The sequence below is a fragment of the Patagioenas fasciata genome, chromosome Z (genome assembly GCF_037038585.1).
Source record: "Patagioenas fasciata isolate bPatFas1 chromosome Z, bPatFas1.hap1, whole genome shotgun sequence".
Classification (NCBI taxonomy): domain Eukaryota; kingdom Metazoa; phylum Chordata; class Aves; order Columbiformes; family Columbidae; genus Patagioenas; species Patagioenas fasciata.
Genome location: NC_092560.1, coordinates 50,310,764 through 50,335,485, shown reverse-complemented (window position 1 = coordinate 50,335,485; position 24,722 = coordinate 50,310,764). Strand labels below are relative to the sequence as shown.

The window sequence follows — 24,722 nt, the reverse complement described above, 5'->3', positions numbered from 1 at the left end:
ACTGCTGAAAGGACCTGAAGCATTAGCAGCACAGACCAAAGTATATCAGCATGTGAAGAGATGGCAGCAACTAGTGGGAAGAGCTGATTGCCTTAACAGAACACACAGTGTGACAGACAGCAATAAAACATCCATCCTGTGCATTGCAGAAGTTGCAGCAATACTTCTAACAGCAGCTTGTGCTCTTCAGTGTGTGCATTGTCCAGGTGGGAGCCACCAGCATGGCCATAGCTTTTAGACAAAGGGAATTAGTCTAGTTTTGTTTCAACTTGTGATTCAGGCTGATCACAGCTGCTCTTCCCCAAGACAGACCACTTACACTCTTCTGGGCTGCCTTAAATTCATTAAGGGCAATTCTGGAGTTTCCCTCTTTGCACCACTAAGATGACTTGCCACACAAGAAAATTCATATGAGAGAAAGCATGCAAAGAAGATGCAGGGTCTTCTTCCTGATCAGGGACATGGAAAGATGTTTGCAGTGTTCTGGTGACATCTGACTTACAGCTTCCAGGGAATGCTTATACCAGAGACAATATCTGCCCAGTGAAGGCTGTCCAGCTATACATAGGGACTGAGTTCCTGTTTAGGAGTGTTAGCAAGAGGTAAATGGTCCTTACCTGAAAACCACCGGAGAGTAGCGGTCAGGTCCTTCACAGTTATCTCCCCATGTCTGAACAGCCGTCATTCCTGGGGGAGAAAATGCACACCTTTCCTCCAGTCATCTGTTCCTGGGGGTGAGAAATTACAGTTGAAGTTCTGCATTCAAAATTGACTGCAAATGTAGCACCTTCTCACATAGCCACCCTGTTCACTCTGAATTGTCACATCTGCTGACTTCAGGTGACTGAAATAGGTTCTTACTACCTTCTGCTTGTTTGTTGCATAAAACCAACAGCACTGAGAGAGAGATTAAAAAAGGTGGACTGTTTTCCCTATTTCATCAGCTTTCACACCATGTTCTTTACCAAGGGCAGAGCAGGACAATGAGAAGACAGAGCTTCACATACAGATCTCAAGTAATTACGAAACACAATAAACACAGACTCTTACAACACAGTTTTTCCAAGGCTGCTTTTCAGAGCAGACCCATACTCTAATGTTTTATGAATTTCTCCAAGATTGCATTTTTGCAGCAGCACAGCTATTTTTAGCATCCAAAGCAGACTCTGGAACCACCAACCTAAAAAATTGCCATGAGGTACACAGATACCAGCTCACCTCATAACCCCAACCTTGAATCTGCACTTAGGCTAGCAAGGTGTTTTTCATTTTTTCTGATCTGCCACTAAATACCCCAAACAAATAATTTCCAGTAGCATGGTTTGTCCAACACCATTCAGAATTCTTGGATCAGCACTAAGATAGAAGGGAGAAAGCTATTTAATGAATTACAGACACCGCAGCAGCCAGATTTTACTTAAGGGCTTTCACACAGGAGAGGAAGAAATGAAGTCCTGGGAAAGGGAGATCTGATGATGTCTTTGTCATCAAGTAGCAATATCCCAAGTCACTGACTTGGTACTTGTAGGTGCTCCAGGCTCTGCGTATGTGCCCTGGCTGCAGAAACAGTACCACTCTGTTTCCTGCTTTTCAGTGCAGGATATTTGTATGGTACAGACAGTCCTTCAGGCATAACAAGAGAAAGAGCAAGCAGATGACAGATGATAATTTTGTGCTGTGCAAAGAAGCATTGTGAACAAAGCCCCATGAGCATATAAATCCCCACCTGGTCAATTATGAAGTTACATCTTTATCTACCATTGTTAGCCAGAGGAGGGAAACATCCAGATCTCTGGATCTGGAGTTTTGCTCCAGCACCAGGTACATGACATGCCAATAGCTCTAATTGCTGAAAACCTTGTTGCAGTGATGAAATCCATGTTTTCTGTTCACCCTCAGTGACAGCCAGGGAATTTGAAGCCACTCTTCTTTTTTTCTCATGGAGACATATGCCACTGCAGTAAACCAACTTGCCTAATCAGCCCTCTGAATTTACATGGTCTCAAATCAGGTCCTCTACAACTCTTCATGCACCTGACACTCAAATTGTAGATGCCTGTCATTTAAAGTCCTAAAAACCATCACAAAAACCATTACAGCTTTTTTTGTCAGACTCCTCACTTGGGGGAAATTATTTCCAAACTATAAACCAGCATAACTGCTGCTGGCACCAGTGCCAAACCAGTACCTCAGGACAAGCCAAACTGGCCCCTGCTCCCAGCCCCATGTTGAGGTCCATAGCAGCTGTGCATGGCAAGGCTGATGACAGCCCATCACCAGCCAGCCCTTCCAGGACGCCCCTGCGCACTTGGAGAGGTGGGGAGGGAGAAAGAGAAATAGATTATTTCCTCTCGCTTCTGCCTTGTCCTCTCCTTACAGTGGGGTGAGCCCTGCTTGAAGCATCCGGCAGAGCTGCTCCCTCACAGACCCTGGGGGTTGTTCCTCTGCTCAGGCCCTCAGGGAGGGCTTCGAGAGCTTCACAGGAAGGGAAGGAGAATCTTCCTGCCCATTTCTGGCTGGCAAAAATCTACAGCCTCCAAAGCTGATGGTGTTTTGTTCTGGCATTAGGTGGAACAAAACAGTACAGCCTGGCCTTGTCACCAGCAAGGCAATGTGTTGTCCTGCCCACATCCCAGGCTGAAGCAGCCAAAAAGGGACCTATTAACTCTCAAGGACAGTTCCCAAACATGACCAGTCATCAGCTGAGTTACTGCAGAGCAAATACCTGGTTTGGCTCTTGTAGGATGAATGCAAAGCCATGACCAGTCATGTTGACACCTAGTTTTTGGGATTTGGAAAGAACTGTTTCCATATTGTTTCTTCTGCACAACACCTTGTGGGTTACATTTAAAACAAAACCCTGTATGGAGAGAATTTTCACTGATGTGCTGGTTTGACTGAAAACAAGTTAATTTTCTTCATGCAGTTAGAAACCTTTCTTTTTTGTACCTAGCATGGTCCTTATTTGGACTTTGTCTGAGAACAAGAGATAACACCCCAGCTCAGAGCTAATGTTTTTAATCGCTTTGGTCTGAGAGCCAAGGACATTCTGAGCGCCCTGCCCACAGGTGTGAAGCAGCGAGGAAGGTTGCTCAGTGTGGACAGAGATTGTGAGGAATTGCACTGAGTATCTCTTATTTTATATTCAATTTACATTTTATATGTATTAGTATTAGTAGTAGTAGCATATTAGTGCTATTTTGTTATTTCATTAAACTGTGTTTATCTCAATGCAAGTTTCTCCCTTCCCTTTTGATTCTTTCCCCTGCTGGGGGGGTGGGCAGTGAGTGTGCATCTATCATGGTTATATTGCAAAGCTCGAGTTAAACCACAACAACTGGGAAGACTGACTATTTTATCAAGAGTCAAAATTTCTGTGATGTTTATGAATTAATTTCTTTTTTTAGGATGATGAAGATCATATCCCCAGGGGAGTGCTTACTCTGCTGTCCTTTCATCTGTGTGCAGAGACAGGAGGCAGAGGTAAGGTGCAGAACTGAAAGGCTGAAAGGTAGTGCCAAAGCAATGCTGGAGAAATAACATGTGGTGAATGGTGTGAGGGCGAGTTTGTCAATTTACACAAGCCAATGCCAGTGAAACAATGAGCAGCATCCACCAGAGAGTTGATCCCTTCACAGCAGAGATTTCCCCATTCTCAGCTGCCAGAGCATGTAACATCAGGCTGGTTATGTATCCTTCTGGGTGACTGTTTTCCAAATATTTCCAAACAATTCTAATGTTCCTTTCTTGCTTGCCGAGGTTACATATCGTTGGATAGGGTTTCTATAACAGGTTTCTAAAATCCTTTCACATATCCTTAAAATGGCCCGTAATGTTACAGAGCGCTCTAATTTTGCATAGTTTAAACCAGTCGTAACTACGGAGCTGTTATATCCTGTGCATCTTACCTCAAGGCACAACGTAAATGAAAGTGGAGCTAAGAATAGGGCCTCGTGTCTCAGTTGAGGAGAGAAGCATGTGCCTGCCTACATAAAGAGAAGTAGGTTATGTTTGGAATAGCAAGAGATTTTTTTCTTTTCTTTTTCTTTTTTTTTTCAAGGAGAAAAAAAAAAGTGTCAAAAGTATCAACCAAGCAGAGCTGATCTATTCTCCTTGCCTCATTCCCAAGCAGGTAAACCATATATACAAAAAAACCCCAGAAAGACAGAAAATCCCTGAAGGAGAATATTGTCTTCTTTAAGACAAAACGAATTCAGTCTTCAGAGACCATAAAGTCTGAGTGTTTTTAAGCTCTGTGATGTCAGTAGAATAATTATCTCACAAAATGTGTTTGTGGAGGTGAGGTCCCTCTGGTTTGGTTGCTTTCCTGCTATGGAATAGAAAGCTGTTAAGCCCTTGAAAAAAAAGTACAGGGAAATCAGAGAACATCAAGTTTGTATAAACATTGCTTTCCACTTGTATTCTTCATTTAAGTCTCAGTGATAAAACACCTCAGAAATTGTGTTTCTGTGTGACACAGACTTCTCTCCTGGTTGTATGTGCAGACAACCAGAGCGAAATGTTAAAAGAAAGAAAATTAGACACGTTGCCAAACAGTTGAATGTTAAACATGTCATTAACTGAAAATCTTATGCTGAAGTGAAATACAGAAATTTCAGAAAAACGCCCTAATCAAACACATTTATTTTGTTTTTGTTAAGTTAATTAAAAGTAGAGTATTAATTCAGTTGCAAAGTGACTATGTCATTAACTTGATTAGATATTTTCAGATGTAGAATATTTTACATTTAGGAGATAAAATCTGGCAGTGTGGCCCAGTGGATATGGAACTGGATTAAGAATTAATCTGTTAATTGGCTGGGCAATTGGGCAAAGCACTTAATCCCTCTGCATGCCTCGTATTTTTTCGTCCTTAATACAGAGTTTTTATACTCTCCAACTTTCACAAAGTGCTTTGATATACACAGATAAAAGGCTTATATTAATTATTATAGGTGAATACTGAAATGCCATAAAAGCATTGCTTAATGAAATATTGATTTAAAAAATATCAAGTGGGACTAACTCCTTGCCTCAGATATTGAGGAAAAGTCTGTGAACTAGTGGTCTTAGACTGTTGTTCTCGAAGATGATTTTCCGCTCTGAATGGTGAAGCAGACAGAAACAGAGGTATTGTGTTGTTCAGTGGAAAAACCAAGCCCTGGGTCTCCTAAGTGACCATCCAGGAGTGCAATTAACAGCCCAACCACATGTACGTAAGACGCCACCACCGCTCACGGGAACATCCTTGGTGACTTCAGTGTCTTTGGGCTGGGTTTTTTAAAGTGGAAATGAAACCTAAGGGACCTGAAGATATAAATTAGTCTCTTGCACAAGGCATCCAATTTTGTGCTCTGTCTCTTTTAGCGGAAAGTGGTCTGGAATGAGGGGGGGTGGTAGCATTTAAAGGTTAGTAGCTAATGAGGCTGCGTGGAATCAGAGAGACCAAGGATGGGAGGAGGAGGCAGGGGTTTCTGCTAACTAAATTAGGGAATCAAAAGAAAGCTGTTTGAGCTTACATTTGCAGAGACATTTACAGGATCCCACAAACACCTACAGTTTAATGCACCGTGGGTATTTTAGGTGACAGTGGTATGCTGAAGCATTTCGATAACACAGTATGAAAGTTTCTTAACTCTATGGGCAATCTGACAACAGCCTTCTAATTGATGCTTTAACATTAGAAGTTCTTGAAATAGGTTGGAAAGCTATCTGGAGCCTCTGGGAGGTGGAAAATCATCTGAGCAGGATGCAATGGGTTAAACTAAATAATGTGATCTTTCTACCCTCATAGTTATGAAATGTGACACCTTTCTTTTTATATTCGTATTTTTCTCCTTCTCTGAATTCTGTCCCTTTTTGTGTTACTACATTTTCCCCTTACCATTCCCCATTTCTTCCCAAGACATCTTCTCCACCTCTTTAATGATGCCATTTTGTGTCCCAGATGGCACTGAGATAAACTGACCACAACCGTGTTTATTGAAGTTACAGTGAACACTTCCAAAAAGTTTATCAATATAACTCAGCTTTGCTTCCCTGCCAGAAAATCAGTGGGACAAGTGGCCAGGGCTGGGGCTGGCTCAGATCTCAAGCCCCAAGGCTGCATGTGCCAGCGTGTCACAGGTCACAGAGCTGGCCGTGCTGCTCGGCCACCAGAAAAAGAGCAGAGGAGACATGTGCAAAGGCATGCTCTCACCCTTATTTGCTTCCCAACCTAGATCTGCGATTTCTGAAAGGAAACGTGGCTGATGGAGGGGCTGGTGGCACAGCACAGACGTCAGCGTTTGCACCACACTCGGGCTGCCGTTGAGCCCCTGGAAACCGCGGATGGTTTTGAGCTGCATAAAGCCAGGTGAAGCTCTGACAATCCCCTGACTAGACTCCAGTGCAACCAGGTATTTTATCACAGGTGTAATTTTAAGTGCATCCATAATCTGCAGGGCTATTCACATCTCTTCATTTAGGCATTTTCCGTAAGTACTTTTCTGAATCTGTCCCTGGGAGCTTATTGATTTTTTTTTTTTAATCATGTTTAGACTGCTTACCCCGCACAACAGTTTGCCAAAGTCTAATTAACAACCCCAACACCACTTATATGACCCAGAAGCACAGTTTAAAGCACAGAAGGAAGCGGAGACAGATCAAATGAAGACAGATAAAAGCTCCCATAGGATGAAATTCAGATAACCTTGTATCAAATGCCTGTGCCATGAGCAGCCCAGCTGGCTTCCACGAGACCCTTGCAGGGGTAAGGTGACGTTCAGTGGGAACTGGGGTATTGGAGTTTGGCAGCAGAGAGAACACACTGAGACATAAAAAGACAAAATTAAGAAAACAGTAAGCAAGCAGTGAGTGTCTGACACAGCCCAGTCTGCAGAGCTCACCTGGGCTGTGTTTGAAGGGAGCCTGCAGAAAAGCAAGATGCTTGAGCTTGTAACCTCCTGTACCAGGGGACATCTGCCCTGTGCTCAGCCTTCTGCAGCCTCTGTGCACGGTACATTAAGAGGAGCAACCCAATACAGCAAAAATAATAAAATCCAACAAAAACCTAAAACCACACTAAACCAAAATTTACTGGTTTACAACAAGGGGACCGGGGAAGTCTTTCATCCACCTAATCAGCAGCAAAGCATTTCTGGCTTTTCCTTGGTGTCAGTGAGAGAACCGCAGGCACAGAGGCTCAAGGCACACTAATTCATGTCCTGCTATCCTGCTGGGACACCCTGCACCAAGTACAATACAAGAAATCAAGCCCAGCCGAGAGTAGCTTAGGGCTCAGTTTTGCCTTTTCTCCTGGGAGCAGGAGCACAGCCCTCTGTTTCCATGACTGCCCTGTGCCAGTTGTTTTCTTGGGTTAGCCTGGTCTTGTGGGATCACTCCTGCAAGAGCAGATAACATAGCAGCATAAATAAAAAGTATCTACACAGAAATAATTTAAAGGGATGATCTAGAAATAGACTGAGTTCTCACCCAGTGCTTCAGTTTTGCCAGCGATGTTAGCTTTGATGTGCCTTCTTCAGATGCCATGCTAAATTCATACATCCATCTCATTTTAAAGAGTGGGAAAATTAATCCTTATTTTAGCTCTGTCACTTCGGAGAACATATATCAAGAAGGAATCAGCCCATTAAAATAGATTTGAACTTGAGTCAGAGAGGTGAAAGTCTAATGCTTTATGAGTATCCATTAAATATCTAGTAAAAGTGCAGTATATTCCAGATTTTATCCATCTGATTTTATAGTTATCCGAATAATGGAGACAAATCTGAAAGGTGGATCTATTAAACTCTTCATATAAAAACAAAAGCTGGGAATCAGCAAAAAACTGGAAAGTGTGAAAAGTTTCACTTCAGTTCCCTTTTTTTTTTCCCTCCACTGTAACTTCTCTCCCACTATCACTTTAGTGATTCAAATTCTACTCCACCATCTGTTCTGAAAAGAAACAAATGGAGTGTGTCTAATTTCTGGAAATTCTGAAATAACCTGGGTAATCTAGTTCCAACAATGAATCTAAGAAGGAGTCAGCTTTCCAATCTTAATATTATACAAGAAAATGCAGCTGAGACTGCATCAAAAGAATTCCTATAGAACAGAATGCAAACATCGCAACAGAGCAAATATAGACCCAAAAATATATTTATTCCTTCACTGCATTGCTCTGCCTAATGTGCCGTTACCTCAAGTGACAGGGTAGTGTCTCACTTAAGCTGCCAGACTGTTTAACAAGTCTGAAGGATGTTCACAGCAAAGTTACTTGGGAAAGTTCCCCTAAAGCTCTGGATTAAAAACTAATAAGTGACTATCAAGTCTGTAATCTAACTTGGCAGACTTGAAACCATGTTTTTAACCTTGTCAGCTGCCCATGAGTTACACATCATGAAAAGCATCCCTTCCTCTTGATGGCCAAGGTAACCGTACATCATCTTTTCATTGTGATGTGTGAGGGAGATGACAGATGAGCCTCCTCCATGTTCCTGTTCAATGCTGAGAGATGCAATATTAATGACAAGGCACATCAGCCACTCTCCAGGAAAAAAAAAAAAAAAAAAATTAAAAAATAGATTGAAGGGAAAAAAATCCCTCTTAGAGAAACTCCTGCACTTTTTCATCTGCATTCCTAACTTAGCTTCTTTCCACATAATAGCCTGTAGGCTTACACACAGCTAACAGATATGAGTGAGAAGAAGCAGAGTTGTTATTCCTCTCATTAAACATAAGCACAAATAGTTACACGAGCACCTTATAAAGATTGCTGGTTAAATGTACAGTGACTAACTAGACATCGCAGCGTGGAGTCTTTGCTCCCAAACACCACATCTGCTGAACACCACAGACTTACCTCATAATGGTGTATAAAACAGTCAGGCAATTAAAACAGGTGACTGCCTTTCAGATTCCCTCTGCAGAGAGCTTGTTCTGTCAGCCCAGGAGGCTGGAAATGAACTTCCAGTGGGGGCTTCGACCACTTCTGCTGAAGATTTCTCTGTGGCCTTACAGGCTTGGGGTAGGTGGGTTTCAAGTCACTCTATAGTGTGGGCAATATCTAGCATGCAGATATACAAACAGAGCCAGTGGAAGTCTGAAATCTCTGACAGTCTGAAAGCTTTCTTCTTTAAGTACATCTGCAGATGTACTTAAGAGTCTTTTGACGGTCAACACACACTTCAGTTTTTCTTTGCTATGTGTGTAGGATCCAGATAGAAATGATGACAGTGCTAGTTCTGTAGATTGATGGGTATAGGACTCGCCTTAAGAGTGAGCTCTGTGGCAGTTCGTAGGATGATATTGTCCTGATGAATGGCACCAAGCTGAAGTTCAGCAGTCAGAGCCCTTGCTTCTGCCATTTTCCTCTGGGAAGCTTGACAAATAAGGAAGCAGCCTCAGTGCAAAAGCAGCCTAAGCATTGTTCACAAGATATTAGTACCCACAGGCCCCTTTCAGAACCAGTACTGCCTCTCTCTGCTGTGGTACAAGCATTCCTATTCCAAAAGTTAAAAAAAGTCACTCTCAGAAAAAGATTATGAGTCAGATAAAATCAAATGCAAATAAGAAGTGCCCTACACAGCACCCTGAATCTGAAAGTACTAGAGGGGGCTTGTATATCCCTTAAAAGATCAAGCCAGCAGCGGCAGAAGAATATAAATAATTTTTGCGAAGTTCTAAATGATGAACGACTTGTCACCACCAATCACCAAAAAATTGTTGATCTTAAACCATTATTTTAGATAAAACAATATTCTTGTTTCACAACAAGATCTGCCAGTCTGCCAGATTAAATGAATTCTACATCATCACAGCACAGGTAACGATTTCAGAAAATGATTTTATTAGGTTGCAATTAAAGGATCACATCTTCACGGCCCACTGCAGGCCATGCAGAGCTACCTTCATCTGCCTTTGCAGTGGTTCTGTGCTGCTCAGTCTAAATAACTCAAAGCACATTAGCCTGGATAGCAACGTGCTCTTTTTTGGTTACTTCAGCACTTCAGCTAGCCCAGGTATCTCCACATACCACTGCTTGGTCCTGCCTGTGTTGACATTTTTCACTTTTGTTTGCTGTGGAACACACACTGGGCATCCATTCCTCAAGATATCCTACATGGCAGTACCCCAGGTTCCCTAATTAGGCTAATGCTGGATGCAAATGACATAAATACTAGAAAAATAGATCTTTCTGCATTAATGAGCTCTACATAACAAATCTGGACCTCAACTGTATTTAAGTGCCATGGTCTTAGGATTCATATTGTAACAATGTAAATTTTTAGGTATTATTTTTTTTTAAATATATCATTAGCTACGTTCATAGCATTCAAGGAGAGGCATGATTTTAAAACAGAAGTCTTGGGAAGTGAGACCTACTCCTTTCAGACATCAAGTCCACTATCCAGAAGTCACCCTGCTTGGTCAATTTTCCTTGAAAACATTATCTGCAGTAAAAAATGTACCAAAGCAAACAAACACTTTGTTTCCCTTTCAATTTAGGCTGCATTTTAGCTAATGAGGCAGACACTGAAGCTGTACTTTGCATATCTCGATTTATGGATCAAAGAATAAATATTGTCTTAGATGTGGATTTTATTCCTGTCAGTGAATAGTTCTTGTTCTTTTTTGCTTATATTACTAGACATCACTGTCACATACTGACTTTTAAGGTTTTTACAATGTGTTAAGATAGGTCCACAGATGAAGCTTGATGGAATTCAGAGTAAGGAATAATTTTTCATCTGCTTCATTCCTCTGCTGACCATTTTACTTTCTTGATCCCACAGGGGATGTGAGTGAGTACTACCTCTATTTAAGCTGAGGTAATGCCTTTAAAAATGATCTTAACAGAGGCATTACACGAGATCCTATAATAGTTTAGTTCTCTGTCCAATTTCTTAGCTTTCTGTCACCATTTTAGAGATTTCTGGACTCCTATAACACTACAATTATTTTCTCTGTATTTTATATATGCGACATCTGATAAATTTGGTAGCACCTCGTGGTGAACTACCCTCAAATAAAAATTCTCCTTCCTCCCACCTCTGACCCCACATTCAATTCCACATCATCAACAGACCCTAAAGACTAAGGTTATGAATACATATTAATTTGAAAAGAAATTAAAAAAAAAAAAAAAAAGCGTGCACCTCAAGAAAGTATCTGCCCTTGAACAAGAGACAGAAACTTATCTCTGCTCTAAAGCAATTTCAAACATTCTTTATGTGTTAAAGTTATCCCACTTGGACATACCACCAGATGGATGCTTCTTGATATCTTCAAACTTCATCAACAAAGGCATTTTCTGTAGATTTGTCTGCAGGTTGTGAGTAACTATGTGGCTATAAATTCAAGATTCAGCTTCATCCTCTGATTTTATCTAAGGTTTTTGCAAGGAAAGGCAAAAATCTTTCAGACTGACATTTAACGTGGCTTACCTTTAGTTCAAGCAGCCTTTGGCCTCTCTTTTAAGAGAAACTCCCTATCATTTTATATCCTTGCAAAAGTTTTCACACCCTGAAGATGTCTCTCAGGAGAAAGGTGAATTAAGAGATATCTTTATCTTTAGTAGGCAGCACATTTAAAGCAATCCTTCTTTTATGGACCTCCACTATAACAGAGAACTACTAGAGGAATAACTGCAGTCTAACACCTGATCCTTGGGATCCCGTAAAAATAGAACAACCTTCCTTGCCATAAGATTAAAAGCTAAGAATAAAGGTTGTATAAATACTAACACTGCAAATTGGCCAAACAAACAAAGAAAGAGAGGGGAAAAAAACCTAAACAGTTACACTGCCTGGATACTAAAAACAACAGATTGCATAATCACAGAATGCTAGGGATTGGAAGGGACCTCAAAAGATCATCCAATCCAATCCCCCTGCTGGAGCAGGAACACCTAGGTGAGGTTACACAGGAATGTGTCCAGGCAGGTCTTGAATGTCTCCAGAGAAGGAGACTCCACAACCCCCCTGGGCAGCCTGTTCCAGTGCTCTGTTACCCTCACTGAGAAGAAGTTTCTTCTCAAGTTTAAGTGGAACCTCTTTTGTTCCAGTTTGAACCCATTACCCCTTGTCCTATCATTGGTTGTCAGTGATACAAGAAATAGCTGGGTGAATAAAGGAGGCTGTGCTTCCCCCCTCCCACTCTACTAACAAGGCAAGAAAACCTTGCCAGAGAGCTGAGATTAACGTGGACACCAGAAAAATCACTGTATCCCAATTCGCATGTTGATGTCTATTTACAACACAGAACTGGATAACCAGCAAAACTTTGAGGACTACCTAGAATTTTCAACCCCAGAAATCTGCCACACTGTGCTTTCCTGAAAAATAATTCTGATAGAAAATTAGAAATATCTATGTAGATGGATAATGTGAGAACAAGACAAGGTGAAGACACAATAAACTTAGGGCTGGTGTACAAAATGTTCTAAATTATATGCCTCAACTGAGAGTAATGAAGAGTCAGCAGCTCTCCATGGGGATGAACAAGCAGCAGGTGTCAGAGAGCAATGTGAGAAATGGTGACTTGGAAAAGGAATTTACCTACCAGGTAAACAAAAGCGTTTTGCCAGGTGTTTAAGCAGGAGCCACAGTACTGCAGCCGATTCACACGAGTGAATGATGCTGGAAGGAGCCAAGTCCCCATCTGCTTGCTTGGCTCCATCCTTTGCAGGGCATCCAAACCCCAAATCCAGCTCCCAAAGCACCAGCACCAGCTCACCTGTCACAAAGAATGGGGCAGCATCCATACTTCCTTGCTTATAGGTACTTATATGGTTAACATGAAAGCAGACAGCTATGGTGTGAAGTCTGGAAAAAAAGATGGAAGGGAAGATGAACTGTGAAAAGTGGAGTGCGCAACGATGGAAAGAACTATAATGTCAGAACTGACCAGGTGGGGAAGAAGCTTCTGAAGTGCTCTTAAAAATTTGTCATTAAATGAGTCATCCACTTCCAAATGCCAAAATGACTGTGTCCAACAGGCAGTTCATTAAGTGTCAGGTAAACACTGGTATCACTGAGCTTTCCTAATATTCCCCCAGGAACAAACTGATCATAAATATGGCTAATTCAATACAGATGGATCCACCTGAAGAAAGATGTGAGTGGTAGGACAGTAAAACCTTACCTGATTTTGTGACTTTAGAGGACTATAACTGTGCTCAATACATCAAAAACAAGTTTCTTATGACCAATCCTCTGCGTTTCTGAGAAAGGAAATGGGATGTGAGTAAGTTGAGATCTGACATCCTGATGACAGGGAAAAAGAAGACAAGGTTTGAGGTAGCTCCTGCAAAACATTCCCCTCCACTATATGTACAAAAGAAGGTTCAGTAACATGGGGAGGAACCTGTGGGCTCAGCTGCCATCCTAACAAGAGGCTGCTCCAACCAATGATTTGTTGAAGCTGAGGAAGGCAATAAAAGAGTTGGGCTAACCTAGCACACACAAAACAGGAATAAAAGGTCTTAACAGAAGACTTTTAGAACTGAAGTGCTTGGACTGATGGCAGAGCATCCCTTTGTGGGAGCTAGGACATGATTCCTGCTAGAAACTGGATGAAATGCAGTATGGAGCTCTTGGATTAGCACCTCAAGTGACAGGCATCAAGGTAAACTAGCGAGGGACTAAACGTAACTTTGTTTGCTTCAAGTCACACCAGTAGGCAGGTAAATATACACGGAGCCAATACTGAGTGGTGATAAAGTGGTGATCCAGGTGTGCGGATTTGGGTTTTAGACAGTTTTATATGGCAGCTTTTCAAAGAACCTCAGAACTTTTGAACTCGTCCTTGTTGTAGCCTGTGTTATGAAGATTGTCTTGATCCTGAAAAAGAACATTGTGAAGGCCTCTGCCTCTTGAGTGCTATATATTACTTACTGCACCATAGAGCACAGAGCCCTTTACATTAATACTTGAAGAAACACTCACACTGCAAGCAGTAGGACAGTCACACACAACAGAACTGCAGACCAAGTACGTAAGGGGAGAACCTGAGATTCACTGTTCATGGATACAAAAAGCATGCTCACTTGGAGACACTTACGGCAAATTCTTCAGTAGGGCATTGGTCTTCATTGCCTCCTGAGACAAACAAACTTGGTACAGCAAGGAACCTCCCAAAGTAAAAGGTCTTCTTATTCTGTAACCAGGTCATCCTTTTCTGTAAAAAGGCCCCGGTGAAGACAATGTGTAGTCAAAAGGACTATCCCAGCAAAACATTCAGTTGAGGTAAATGTCTGTGATAACCCAAAGCACTAGAATTTGCTGGTTTCTTGGTGTTCAGATGTTCTGCATCCTGACAGTTAACAGGTTAATCTGCATTCAATAAAAAGCAGAACAACAATGGCAAGCTGAGACTGAGACTTAAAACTGTAGATATGCAATACCTACATGAAGCATATGTGCACCTGAACTAGCTTCATACTGCATGATACTGGATATCAAAGGACGCGAAGCCCAGCAATCAGACAATGTGTGACAAAATCACTCTACATAATTAAGCCAGTCAAACTTCTGAGTGACACTTTGTTTCAATTTAAGCAGCAAATCTTTCCGTTTTTGAAACTGGGAGTACACTCAGGCCCTCTGGAATACAGGCAGAGGCTACTTGGTAGTCTGCTGTGCTACCAACAGATCCTTTGCAGCGTAGCCCATGAGAATATTTCAACCCAGATCTGCATGTTTTTGGTAATATAGAATTATTTGTATCATCAAACTGAAGATGTTCTATGTTCTTATCATTTGCTGATAAGAAACACATCAGTCTTGCAAGCTCAGCAGCTAGTATTTATATATATCTCAGTTTCGATCACGAACCATATCTTTCAGCAGGAAATTAAAGTCTCTTGTGAAATAGTATCAAATCCATGCTCACAAAACACATCAGTGAAGAGCGTTGCTGATGTCTCTTCAGAGGATTTAACTTGACCGTGTCACATTAATCACCTCTGAAGTAAAGGAATGACTCATAATTGTTTTCCATTACCTTGCGTTTGCATTTTCAGCATTGCAAAAATGCCTGGGCCGGAATTGTGGATCATAAATCTCATTAGACTTGCACGCAAGTCCTTGAGTGTTTTTTGCCATCCTATGTTACATGTTAGTCTTTCTCTTCTGATTATAAAAATTTGTTTCAAATACAGGTACTTCCAAAGCATCATGTTTTCAACCTTCTGTTCCTTCAAACACAATGATCCTGACAGTCCTTGCAGACGGTAAACTTAATCTATAGGGCTGTTCCATATCCTCTAGGATAAACTCAGACCTATTTGCTTTTCAGTGAAGTGCCTCAAAACTGCAGTGTACTAACACCCAAATAAACAGACTGTATTTGCAGCTAACAGAAAGATTGTTTTGCTAATGCAGCAAAACCTCTGTAAAGAAAAAGTCCATATGATCACTTAAGGAAACAAAGGAAACATTTGTTTCTTAGCAGGACTGATCTTCCAATAAAGGTGGATTAGAAATGTGCTTCATGTGTCTAGGGACCTTTTTTTTTTTTTTTCCCCTGAACAGGCATTTCTGTATCTTACTGTTCCTCGATCTTCCCTGTTATTTTGCTGGTTTGTTTAGTCTCTTTGCTGTACCAGCAGTACTGACCTTGGGTGTCATCATGATGAACAGTGCAATTTTACACAGTATAATCCATTTGAAAATGGTGTTTTACTGGCTTTAAGATCCTTACTGAGTCCTTCAAAAGTGCACACCCATGGAGGGCCCCTGATCCTTCTTTTGAAACGTGTCTGAGGTACATAAGTTGCAAATAGGAAAAGAACATGACAAAATATTAATTACAACATAAGAGTGTTGGGCAAATTATGGGCAAAGCCAGTTAGCTCAAGATGCGCAGCAAGCCAGGGTAAGAAGAGTAAAAGAGAAAACTAGTCAGCAAAGAAGTCTAAGAAGAGTCTGGGAAGTTAAATGCTTTTAACCGAAGACATTTAAAGTATTCACTGAACATATGTGGTGACATCCAAGAGGTAGAGTAGACCTTCATAGAACTGATATGAAGATCTCATATCTCTTTATACAAGAGTTATCACTACTTTACTGGAGGCTGACAGAGCTGTCAAGGGCTCGATTTTCAAGGGAGGAACAATCACTTGTGACGCAGACATGGCCTAACACAGCAGCCGAAGGCACTATCTGGTTTGAAACCATCAAAATCACTCGACTGAAGATAGCTATGGTGACAAAGGGACTACTCTGGCAATGGAAAGTACATTCGTGCCTGCATCCTGGGTTTGATTTAGGCAGAGCTATGAAATGCAGAATGAAGTTCCAAGTTCATGCTTTGTGACCTCGTGCACTGAAATAAGGTTGATTAATAGGAAACTTCCTTTCTTCCAACATGCTGAAATCATTATACCACAGGGATATGACCTTTTGTTCAGATACTCTTACACATTCATATCCAAGCCCTCCTGAAAGGAACTCAAGGGGAGATTTTATTCATCTAGCATAGTAGTTAAACCATGAACTTTGGTCCAGGTGCTAGAGTAAGCTCCACCTTTGGCTTCTCTTTCATATTGACCATTTCAACTAAATATTCATTTAAAACCTCTCTGTTCCCAGAGAGAGGACTGATCTCAAAGCTTATCCACTTCAGTGCTGACAAAGAGACATCTGCCAGTTCAAAACTTGGTCTGTCAACCCTAACAAACATAGCCTCTTCAGTCAGAAAGACATTACCTGAGGTGCTTCACCTTCCCAGCTGAGTGCTGTTTGCAGAGGCAGGAGCAGCACTGCTCAGCTGGGCCTGAGGTCATTCTGGGACTTGTATCCTCCGTCCTGACATATAGAAGGGTTCAGGGCACTCCTGCTGACTACAGACACAAAGGAATCCATCAGTAGGCTACCAAACAGACTTTCGAAGGGCAGGTGCAAAGGTGACATCTGAGAGGGTATGGGAAGCTGCAGTTCCGTTGCAGAAGGACGTTAAAAGGACAGCAAGTCACGTGCTGGGTGTTGCAATGAGGCACCCTTGCACTCTGTGTTGCCCAAATTGGAACTGAGAAAACTCCATTTCATTGCAAGTTTTCTCAGTTGTATACTCTTGCTTAAAGGAGACTGCTCTGCTTATTTTTCCCTTTTTGGTGCTTCTTTTTTCTTTTTTTTTTTAAGATTATATTTTAGTATCAGATTTTCTAAGATACCTGAACCACTGCCATTCATCTCATGTGAGATAGTGAGTGAATAGGCCTCCAAAGGGATCAGCTCACGTTTATATGCTTGTTTTTTTTCTACATTTTTCTATGAATTTCACTTCTGCTGCCCTAAATCAGATTCTGAGGATGCTTTAGCCTGCTGCAACCCCTAGGGATGATGTGGGGAAACAGGGGTGATTTTATTCATGTAGGGAGTTTGGCTGCAAAGGAGAAACTGCACCGCTCATGGGCTGGACTGAGAGTTTGCTCCTGAAATGGCCAAATGGTTAATTATTTCTTTGCCCCTAAAGCTGGTCTTGTTTTACTTCCCTTCTCATATAGATCTTTTCTGGCTCTCTCTCAGAGTGATTTTCAAACCTGGAGTGCTATGACAGCCTCCACAGAAGCCATTAGCCTACCTCGAGCTGCGTCTGAATGCTGGACTGAGATAGGAGACAGGGTCCCTTTGGGGGCTGAGATGAAGCAGAGGAGAAGAAAGGTCCTTTTTTGTTCTTGAGATCTGTGGTGCCTCTCTCCAGGCTGTGTATGAGTTGGAACCAACAGGAATGCGTCAGGAATTAGAAAAGGAGAAGATGGCAGCAGGGATTCACCTGGGATGCAAAGTGCTGGTCCTCTGACTTCATTCCTCATGTGGAGGAGATCTGAGTTAAAGTGCCGCTTATCAAGAAGAAAATATTCTTTTCATCCCTTCCATAGTGAAGAGTAAGGCTAACAACATTAAGTTTTGGCTGTGTTTCACCCAATACAGTCAGCTCCTCTAATCTTTTCCTGACTCACTGCTGTCCAGGAAAGAGGCAGAGCTTACCTAACTGGCAGCCTGAGGTGCAAACCGAGGTGCACAGGCAAAGCTGCACCCCAGTGCTCAGCAGGGAGCGCTGAGTGGAACAGGAGACACAGTCCTTGCCTTGCAGCCCTGGGTTTTGCTCAGATTCATTCTCTGCTGCCTACAGGGATTTTGGCTATGGCAAACACTTCAGAAGGAGAGATAAATCCAGGACAACAAAGCTTCTTCAAAATGCTTACTGTATAAACTAATGTATAAAACTCCTTTTTTTTTAAAAACTAATCTGCAGAAAAATAAACAAGTGGGTGAGAGAAAAGCAGAGAGTTCTTATGCTGCCCATGAAATGCAATTTAGTTAAGTTGCACTACTATTGAACCTGTGGAATGGAATGAGAAAAAACAAAGCTCACCTGTACACAGAGCTCTTCATATTAACCCTCATGGGATGAACCTTCCAACACAGGGCAAGTGTGAGGAGTCTCATCAGCCCTGACCAGGGAGTGCTGCTGCTTCTTCCTTCACTTGTCCTGAATGACCAGAGGGCGAATTCCAAAGGCAACATGGTTTTTCGACAGGTCCAGTCCCATAAGTAGTACTGCACAGAAGTGGGCAGCTGCTTGGGCATGTGAATCTGCGTGGCCATGTCAGAGACAGCTGCCACATTAATTCAGATTTCCTTGAATGCATGCTGTATGTTACCATAGAGGGACTGTTAAGGTAATAGTGACGAAAAGAATTTCACAGTGTCCCAGTGGAAGAGGAATTTGCTCTAACAAGGTGATAATCTTATTTGAACAGCTAGTCAAGAAAGGTAGCTTCTGGATACAGAGCTCAACAGAGCTGAATACCACCTGATTTGTACCTGACCAATATTTCCTCTTGTCTCTTGAGAAACAAAATAATGGAGGAATGAAAGGATCATCTACATGTTTTATTTCAGCTAAAATGACATCATATAATATGGTCTGATCAACACAATTACAAAGGTCAAGAGAAAATACAATAAAACTGATTAATTACTATGAAATTAGAAATCACTTTATGGAAGAGTTGCAGATAAAAGCATCCTATTAGCTTATCTTTACAAGACACCATCAACAGTGTATCAGACAGCAGCACCATATTTCATCCACCTAGATTAAATCACTGTTATTCAAGCCATTCTGGCTGATCCATAGAAAAGGAACTTTCTCCCACTGGCTCAAAATATTGTTCAGTTTCATTACTCAAACAAGCTAATACAAGGGTCACAAAATGATGTGATATTTATTCACTGAACAAGAGGCATTATTACGCTCTGTCATTTCTTGACCATAATGAGTGAATTCATCATCTTTGAAGATATGAAATACCAATACAGGCAAACAATGAAATATTAGTGATGTTGTGGAAATCAGAGAATTTGAGATGGAACAAGTGTGATGGGGAGCTTATACCATTTTATCACAATAAATACTTTTCTTCCTTTGACCAAAGTAAGCCTTAGCATTTCAGTAAATTTTTTATGCTTTAGAAGAAGAAGATTTCAGGGTCTTTAAAATCACAGACCATAGGAAATGAAGCTGCAAGTCGTAATTCAAAACTGATGTCTCAATAAATCCAGGAATTAAAGAAGAATTTGAAAATCTCTTCTGGAGAGCCAAAGCAGCTTTGAAAAGTAGTCAAAATCTGAGATGGTAAAGTTGTATTTTTCTGCCTACCTACATATTTTATTTCAACAAAAACAGAATGCAGAAATTCACAGACATTTCATGTTTCATTGAGAAATAAGACGTGTATGCCTAAGACTAAACTGGGCAAAGACAGTCTAACACATTTGTATTTAACAAGCATTACTGTGCTATTAGTGTTGTTTTCTCTAAGTGATGTAAAAATAGATTATTCTTTACCAGGAAGCTGGTATTTTTGAGGCAATTCTCACACTGATTTTCATGTTAGACTCAGAGCTCTAAGTCTTCGTGTCAAAATAATACTGACGCTTGTTTACACCCAAACTGAAAGATTTCCTTCTTTCTCCAGTGGCTCATATGAAGCAGATTTTTATATTATAGCTTTAAGACAAGAAAATACCATCTTTAATGTCTGAGCAAAATGAATCAAATATTTTTAAAATGCACTGAGACACCTGGAAATAGATTTATTAATCCTTACTCATTCAAATCTCCAGTTTTAGAGCTCAAAAAACCTCTGCAAATTATCTTCCTTCAACCCTATCAGAAGCCCTGGTAATTTCAGTTCTGGATCATGCCCAAGATATATTACAGATCAACGCTTTGCTAGGACATTGAACTACAGAGTTCCTGGGATCTATTCCTGTCCTTTCCTTTAGAAAAAACTACAAAACACCCACCAGACTCACTCTTCAAAATTATGTTTTACCAGAATGCGAAACAAAAGCTTGAAGCCCTTCAGCCTGCACATCCCTGTCAACACTCCCACATCAACCTGGTATATTTGGTTCTGAATACGCGACATGCTTTCTTCCTCCCAGGAAGTGATTTTCTTTCTGTCGCTGCTGAGGTACAGCATTGGGTCTGCTGCAGGCAGATCTCCTGTTCTCCTCAGGCATCCCCCAGTCTGTACTGCTGCATGTTTTTCTCTTGTCCTCTGATGCTGCTTGGACACCAGGACGTCATCCAAACTATACAGGGGCAGCTGCTCACAGGGGAAGACTAATCTTCCTTCTTCAGGACCACTCAGGCAAAAGAGCGGCAACCAGAGTACAAGCCTTCCTTTCTGCAAGACCTAACAAAAAACTTCTAAATAGTTCTTCTCTTTCACAGTTAGTCTATCTTCGCTCCTTATACATGAGCACTTTAAAAAGTGACAACGTTTCTCTCTAAGATGGTACTGGTTATGCCATCTCTACCTAATAATGTACAAGAAAGTTTCACGTTACAAAAAAGTCTTTCTAAACAGAGTGTTTATTTATGAGTGCTCCTTGAAAAATGATAACTGTACTTCTTACCATTAGGAACACTCTGGCTTTTTATGATGGCTTCTAACGGTAAGAAATCTAGTTCACTTAGTAAAAAAAGGCAACCACTGCTAAAGAAATCATAAATCTCTTCATCCACCTGCGAACAAGGATGAACACATTTTACAGAATCCTTGTAATCTTAGGCTTTGTTTTTTCTATGTTTCCCATTAAAGTATCACTTTTAAAATATTTCCTACTAATCTTAGATTTAAAATGCTCTTTTTTTTATCCCACACTGTAATTTGATTCTGGTCAAATTTTCACCAAGACTGACAATTCTGGGCTAGTTCAAAGTATAGTTGTATGTTGTATGCTATGTATGTTATGGAGGGTGTTGGTCTCTTCTGCCAAGTAGCAAGTGATAGGAGAAGAGGAAATGGCCTCAGGTTGCACCAGGGGAGGTTTAGGTTGGATATTAGCTTGGATACAGTTGGATACAGTTACACAACTGGCCACAGTTTTCATAGTTCACTCTGGTTTAGTTTGTTTCTCCAATTTTCCTCCCATTCCCCTACTATATAAGGTTTTTCTCTCCCTTTGCCCAATATTTTCTTTGTACATGTACTTTTGTTATCATTTCCAGTGTTATTGCTCTCTTCCTTGTACCTCCCAGATTGTACCTTTGGACATATCTATTACTCTGTCACAGAATCACAGAATGTTAGGGATTGGAAGGGATCTCAAAAGATCATCCAGTCTAATCGCCTTGCTGGAGCAGGAACACCTAGATGAGATTACACAGGAAGGGGTTCAGGTGGGTTTTGAATGTCTCCAGAGTAGAAGACTCCACAACCTCCCTGGGTAGCCTGTTCCAGTGCTCTGTCACCCTCACCATGAAGGAGTTTCTTCTCATCTTTAAGTGGAACCTTCTGTGTTCCAGTTTATACCCATTGCTCCTTGTCTTGTTATTGGTTGTCACTGAGAAGAGCCTGGTTCCACCCTTGTGACACTCATCCTTTACATATTTATAAACATTAATGATGTGTCCTCTCATTCCTTTATCCCACACCCAGTTTCTTCCTACTCTTTGGCTTTTTTTTTTTTTTTTTTCAGATGTGGCTGCTAATTTATCCAAAAGCTTCTTGCACTCCATACTGGTCCTTCCTTCATCCCTCCTCTGGGATTCATTAATCACTGCTTATATTCACAAAGACAACATAATCCCTCTCTCACACTCTGACAACTGCCCTAGTTTGTCCTGCATCCACCCAGGGGATCTTCAGCTTGCTTTAGTCCTGAGTTCCAGAACTTGAGCTCTGGAAACTCAGGGAGAACACTCAAGAGCAGTGTACTAGCATAGAATCATAGAATCATTTAAGTTGGAAGAGACCATCAGGATCATCGAGTCCAACCATAACCTAACCTAACTCTAGCACTAAACCATGTCCCTAAGAACCTCATCTAAATGGCTTTTAAATACCTCCAAGGATGGTGACTCCACAACTTCCCTGGGCAGCCTGTTCCAATGCCTGACAACCCTTTCCATGAAGAAATTTTTCCTAATATCCAACCTAAACCTCCCCTGGTGCAACTTGAGGCCATTTCCTCTTGTCCTATCACTTGCTACTTGGCAGAAGAGACCAACACCCTCCATAACATACATAGCATACAACACGATGTCCCACAAAACCAGCAGCAAAGCCAGGACCTAAGTGTCAAGAACAAGTGGATTTTCCTGGCTGCACTAACTGCAAAGCACTGCTAATGCTGGCAGGAGGAGGGAACGGTGGGGACGCACTCACCTCCAGACCCACACCAACCTGTGCGGCCCAAGACGGGTGAGCTGGTGAGTGGCTGCTGAACAGCCAGACTGAGGATGTGACATCTGTGGGTGGGAGTGTGATACCCCCAGAAGATAAGGCATCCAGCCTGACAAAGTGTACATGACAAGATTCCGCCCTGCAACGGCAACTCATTATTTCTTTCAAACAGGGTAATGCCACGCTACCAGAGTGGTATAGTATCGTCTAGCATTGGGGTTAAGAACTGCAATAAATTAGTTTTTCTCTTCAGTGCCCTTTAGTCACATGTAGGCTGCTAATGACTTTATATTCTAAATCTATTATCTCACAGCTTAGACCACTGGTGCAAACCCTTTCAACATTCTAGAGGTGACAGCACAATCCCTAATAAAGCAATGCAAAAGTCCAGAACAACCCCTGAAAAGCAACAAAGCAAGAAATTTGGCACAAGGGGACCTAAACACCAGATATTCAAAATATACCTTCTGGCTATACTTACATCTAGTGTCAGGAGCAAACAAATCTGAAAAGAAAACTGACCAGTTGGGTATTAACCATCCCTGTTGTAGGTATGTGGAAGAAAAAATCCTTGTTCAGGGAATCCCCTAAGGAGGAAGAACGACAAACTAATGCCCAAGATCTGTATTTCTTCTCATAATGTCTTAGCCTGGAGTAGAGAGTTGTGTATTGTGCCCAGTATCAAGGTGTAGCAATGAATTTGGCTGTCAATGAATGGCAGCAAGCAAGAACTAAGATGATTTTTACCTCCTCGCACTGTTCATGAATCTCCATTCATCTGGAACTAATGTGTGAAAACATGACTAACCTGACCTTTCAGTCACTGTACTTTATTTTTTCCTGTTTGATGTAAAAACAGGGGTGGACAACATTAGGAAAGATCAACAAACAGCTTTTAGAAATCTGACTGTCAGGCTATTTCAGTGTTCTTTGTTACATATTCTGAGATTTCTCCCCCCAGTTATACACCGAACTACTTAGATTCATTGATTTACATGCAGAGCTAAGAAGCCGTATTCTCACTGCCGAAAGTAAAGACTGAAATCAGGGATGATGCTGATTATTTAGAAGGAAAAAAAAAAAGATAATGAAATGAAGTTAAAATAGCCAAAGCTAAACCAATCAGTTTTTAAATTCTGAATTTATTTTGACAAATTTGCAGTAAGCATTATCAATTGTGTGAATAACTATTCAAAAGGATAAAGGTTTTATTAGCTGTGTATTTTCTTACCACTTTTATAATCCCTTAATGTCTAAAAAATAGATTTTATTCCTGGTCCCTCACTAGTATGCAGATTTCTACTAGAATCAAGTAACACACATAACAGGACAAAAAAAAAATCTCTGAAGCAGGGTAGCATTCTGGGTTTTTTTCTTTCCTTTTTTTTTTTTTTTTTCCTGCAAGTAAAGCCATTCTTCCCAATTGCTCAGAAAACAAGAGAAAGTCCATTAGAACCTCTGGACTCTTAACAAAGACTCTTGGCTAATGCTACTGGTCTAAAAAGGAGATAAGCCATATAATTTTACAGGAAGCAACCCATTGAATCCTTCAGCAAATACAGCTTGCCAATCTATCTTCAATTCAAAATAATGAGGCGGCAGGAGTGTGATGGAGAAATAAGTCTTCAAAAACATCATGTAAGGGAATCCAGCTGTGCTTGTATAGCTTCCAGCTATTTAAAGGAAAGAAAAAAAAAAAAAATATATATATATATAAAAACTCCACTCATATAAGATGTTGTTTAGAAACATGCAAACAGAAAAAAACCCACAATCCAACATCTTCAACTATGCATACTAAATCTATTCACATAGCAATAAAAAATCCTGTACTCATGAATATTTGTTTTTACATGAAGCTATCAGAATTCTTTGCTGCAGTTTAAATATTCAAATTTTAAAGAAACAGTTGTCTAAATACTGCCTTTTTTACATGCACAGATGTTTTGCTGTGAATTTCCAATGCATAATAACAAGGTAAAAACATAACAGAGTTCACTTTGACTGGATTACGAGCCTGGCATTTCAACTG

At 41.0% G+C, this 24,722-nt stretch overlaps 1 protein-coding gene across 3 annotated transcripts in view; it reads right to left on the bottom strand.

The window, feature by feature from the left end:
• Nucleotides 1-641: 641 nt before the first annotated feature.
• COMMD10 (COMM domain containing 10) overlaps nucleotides 642-24,722 on the bottom strand; it is a 130,099-nt gene continuing 106,018 nt past the window's right edge. Inside the window, exon 6 of one of the 3 annotated variants that reach the window (XM_071802126.1) lies at nucleotides 642-728. In XM_071802126.1, coding sequence (XP_071658227.1) covers nucleotides 657-728 — 72 coding nt within the window. In that variant the 3' untranslated portion in view covers nucleotides 642-656. Of the gene's footprint in view, nucleotides 729-18,860; nucleotides 24,364-24,722 lie in introns of those variants that run through there. The other 2 variants (XM_065861120.2, XR_011736441.1) reach the window with 2 other exon arrangements.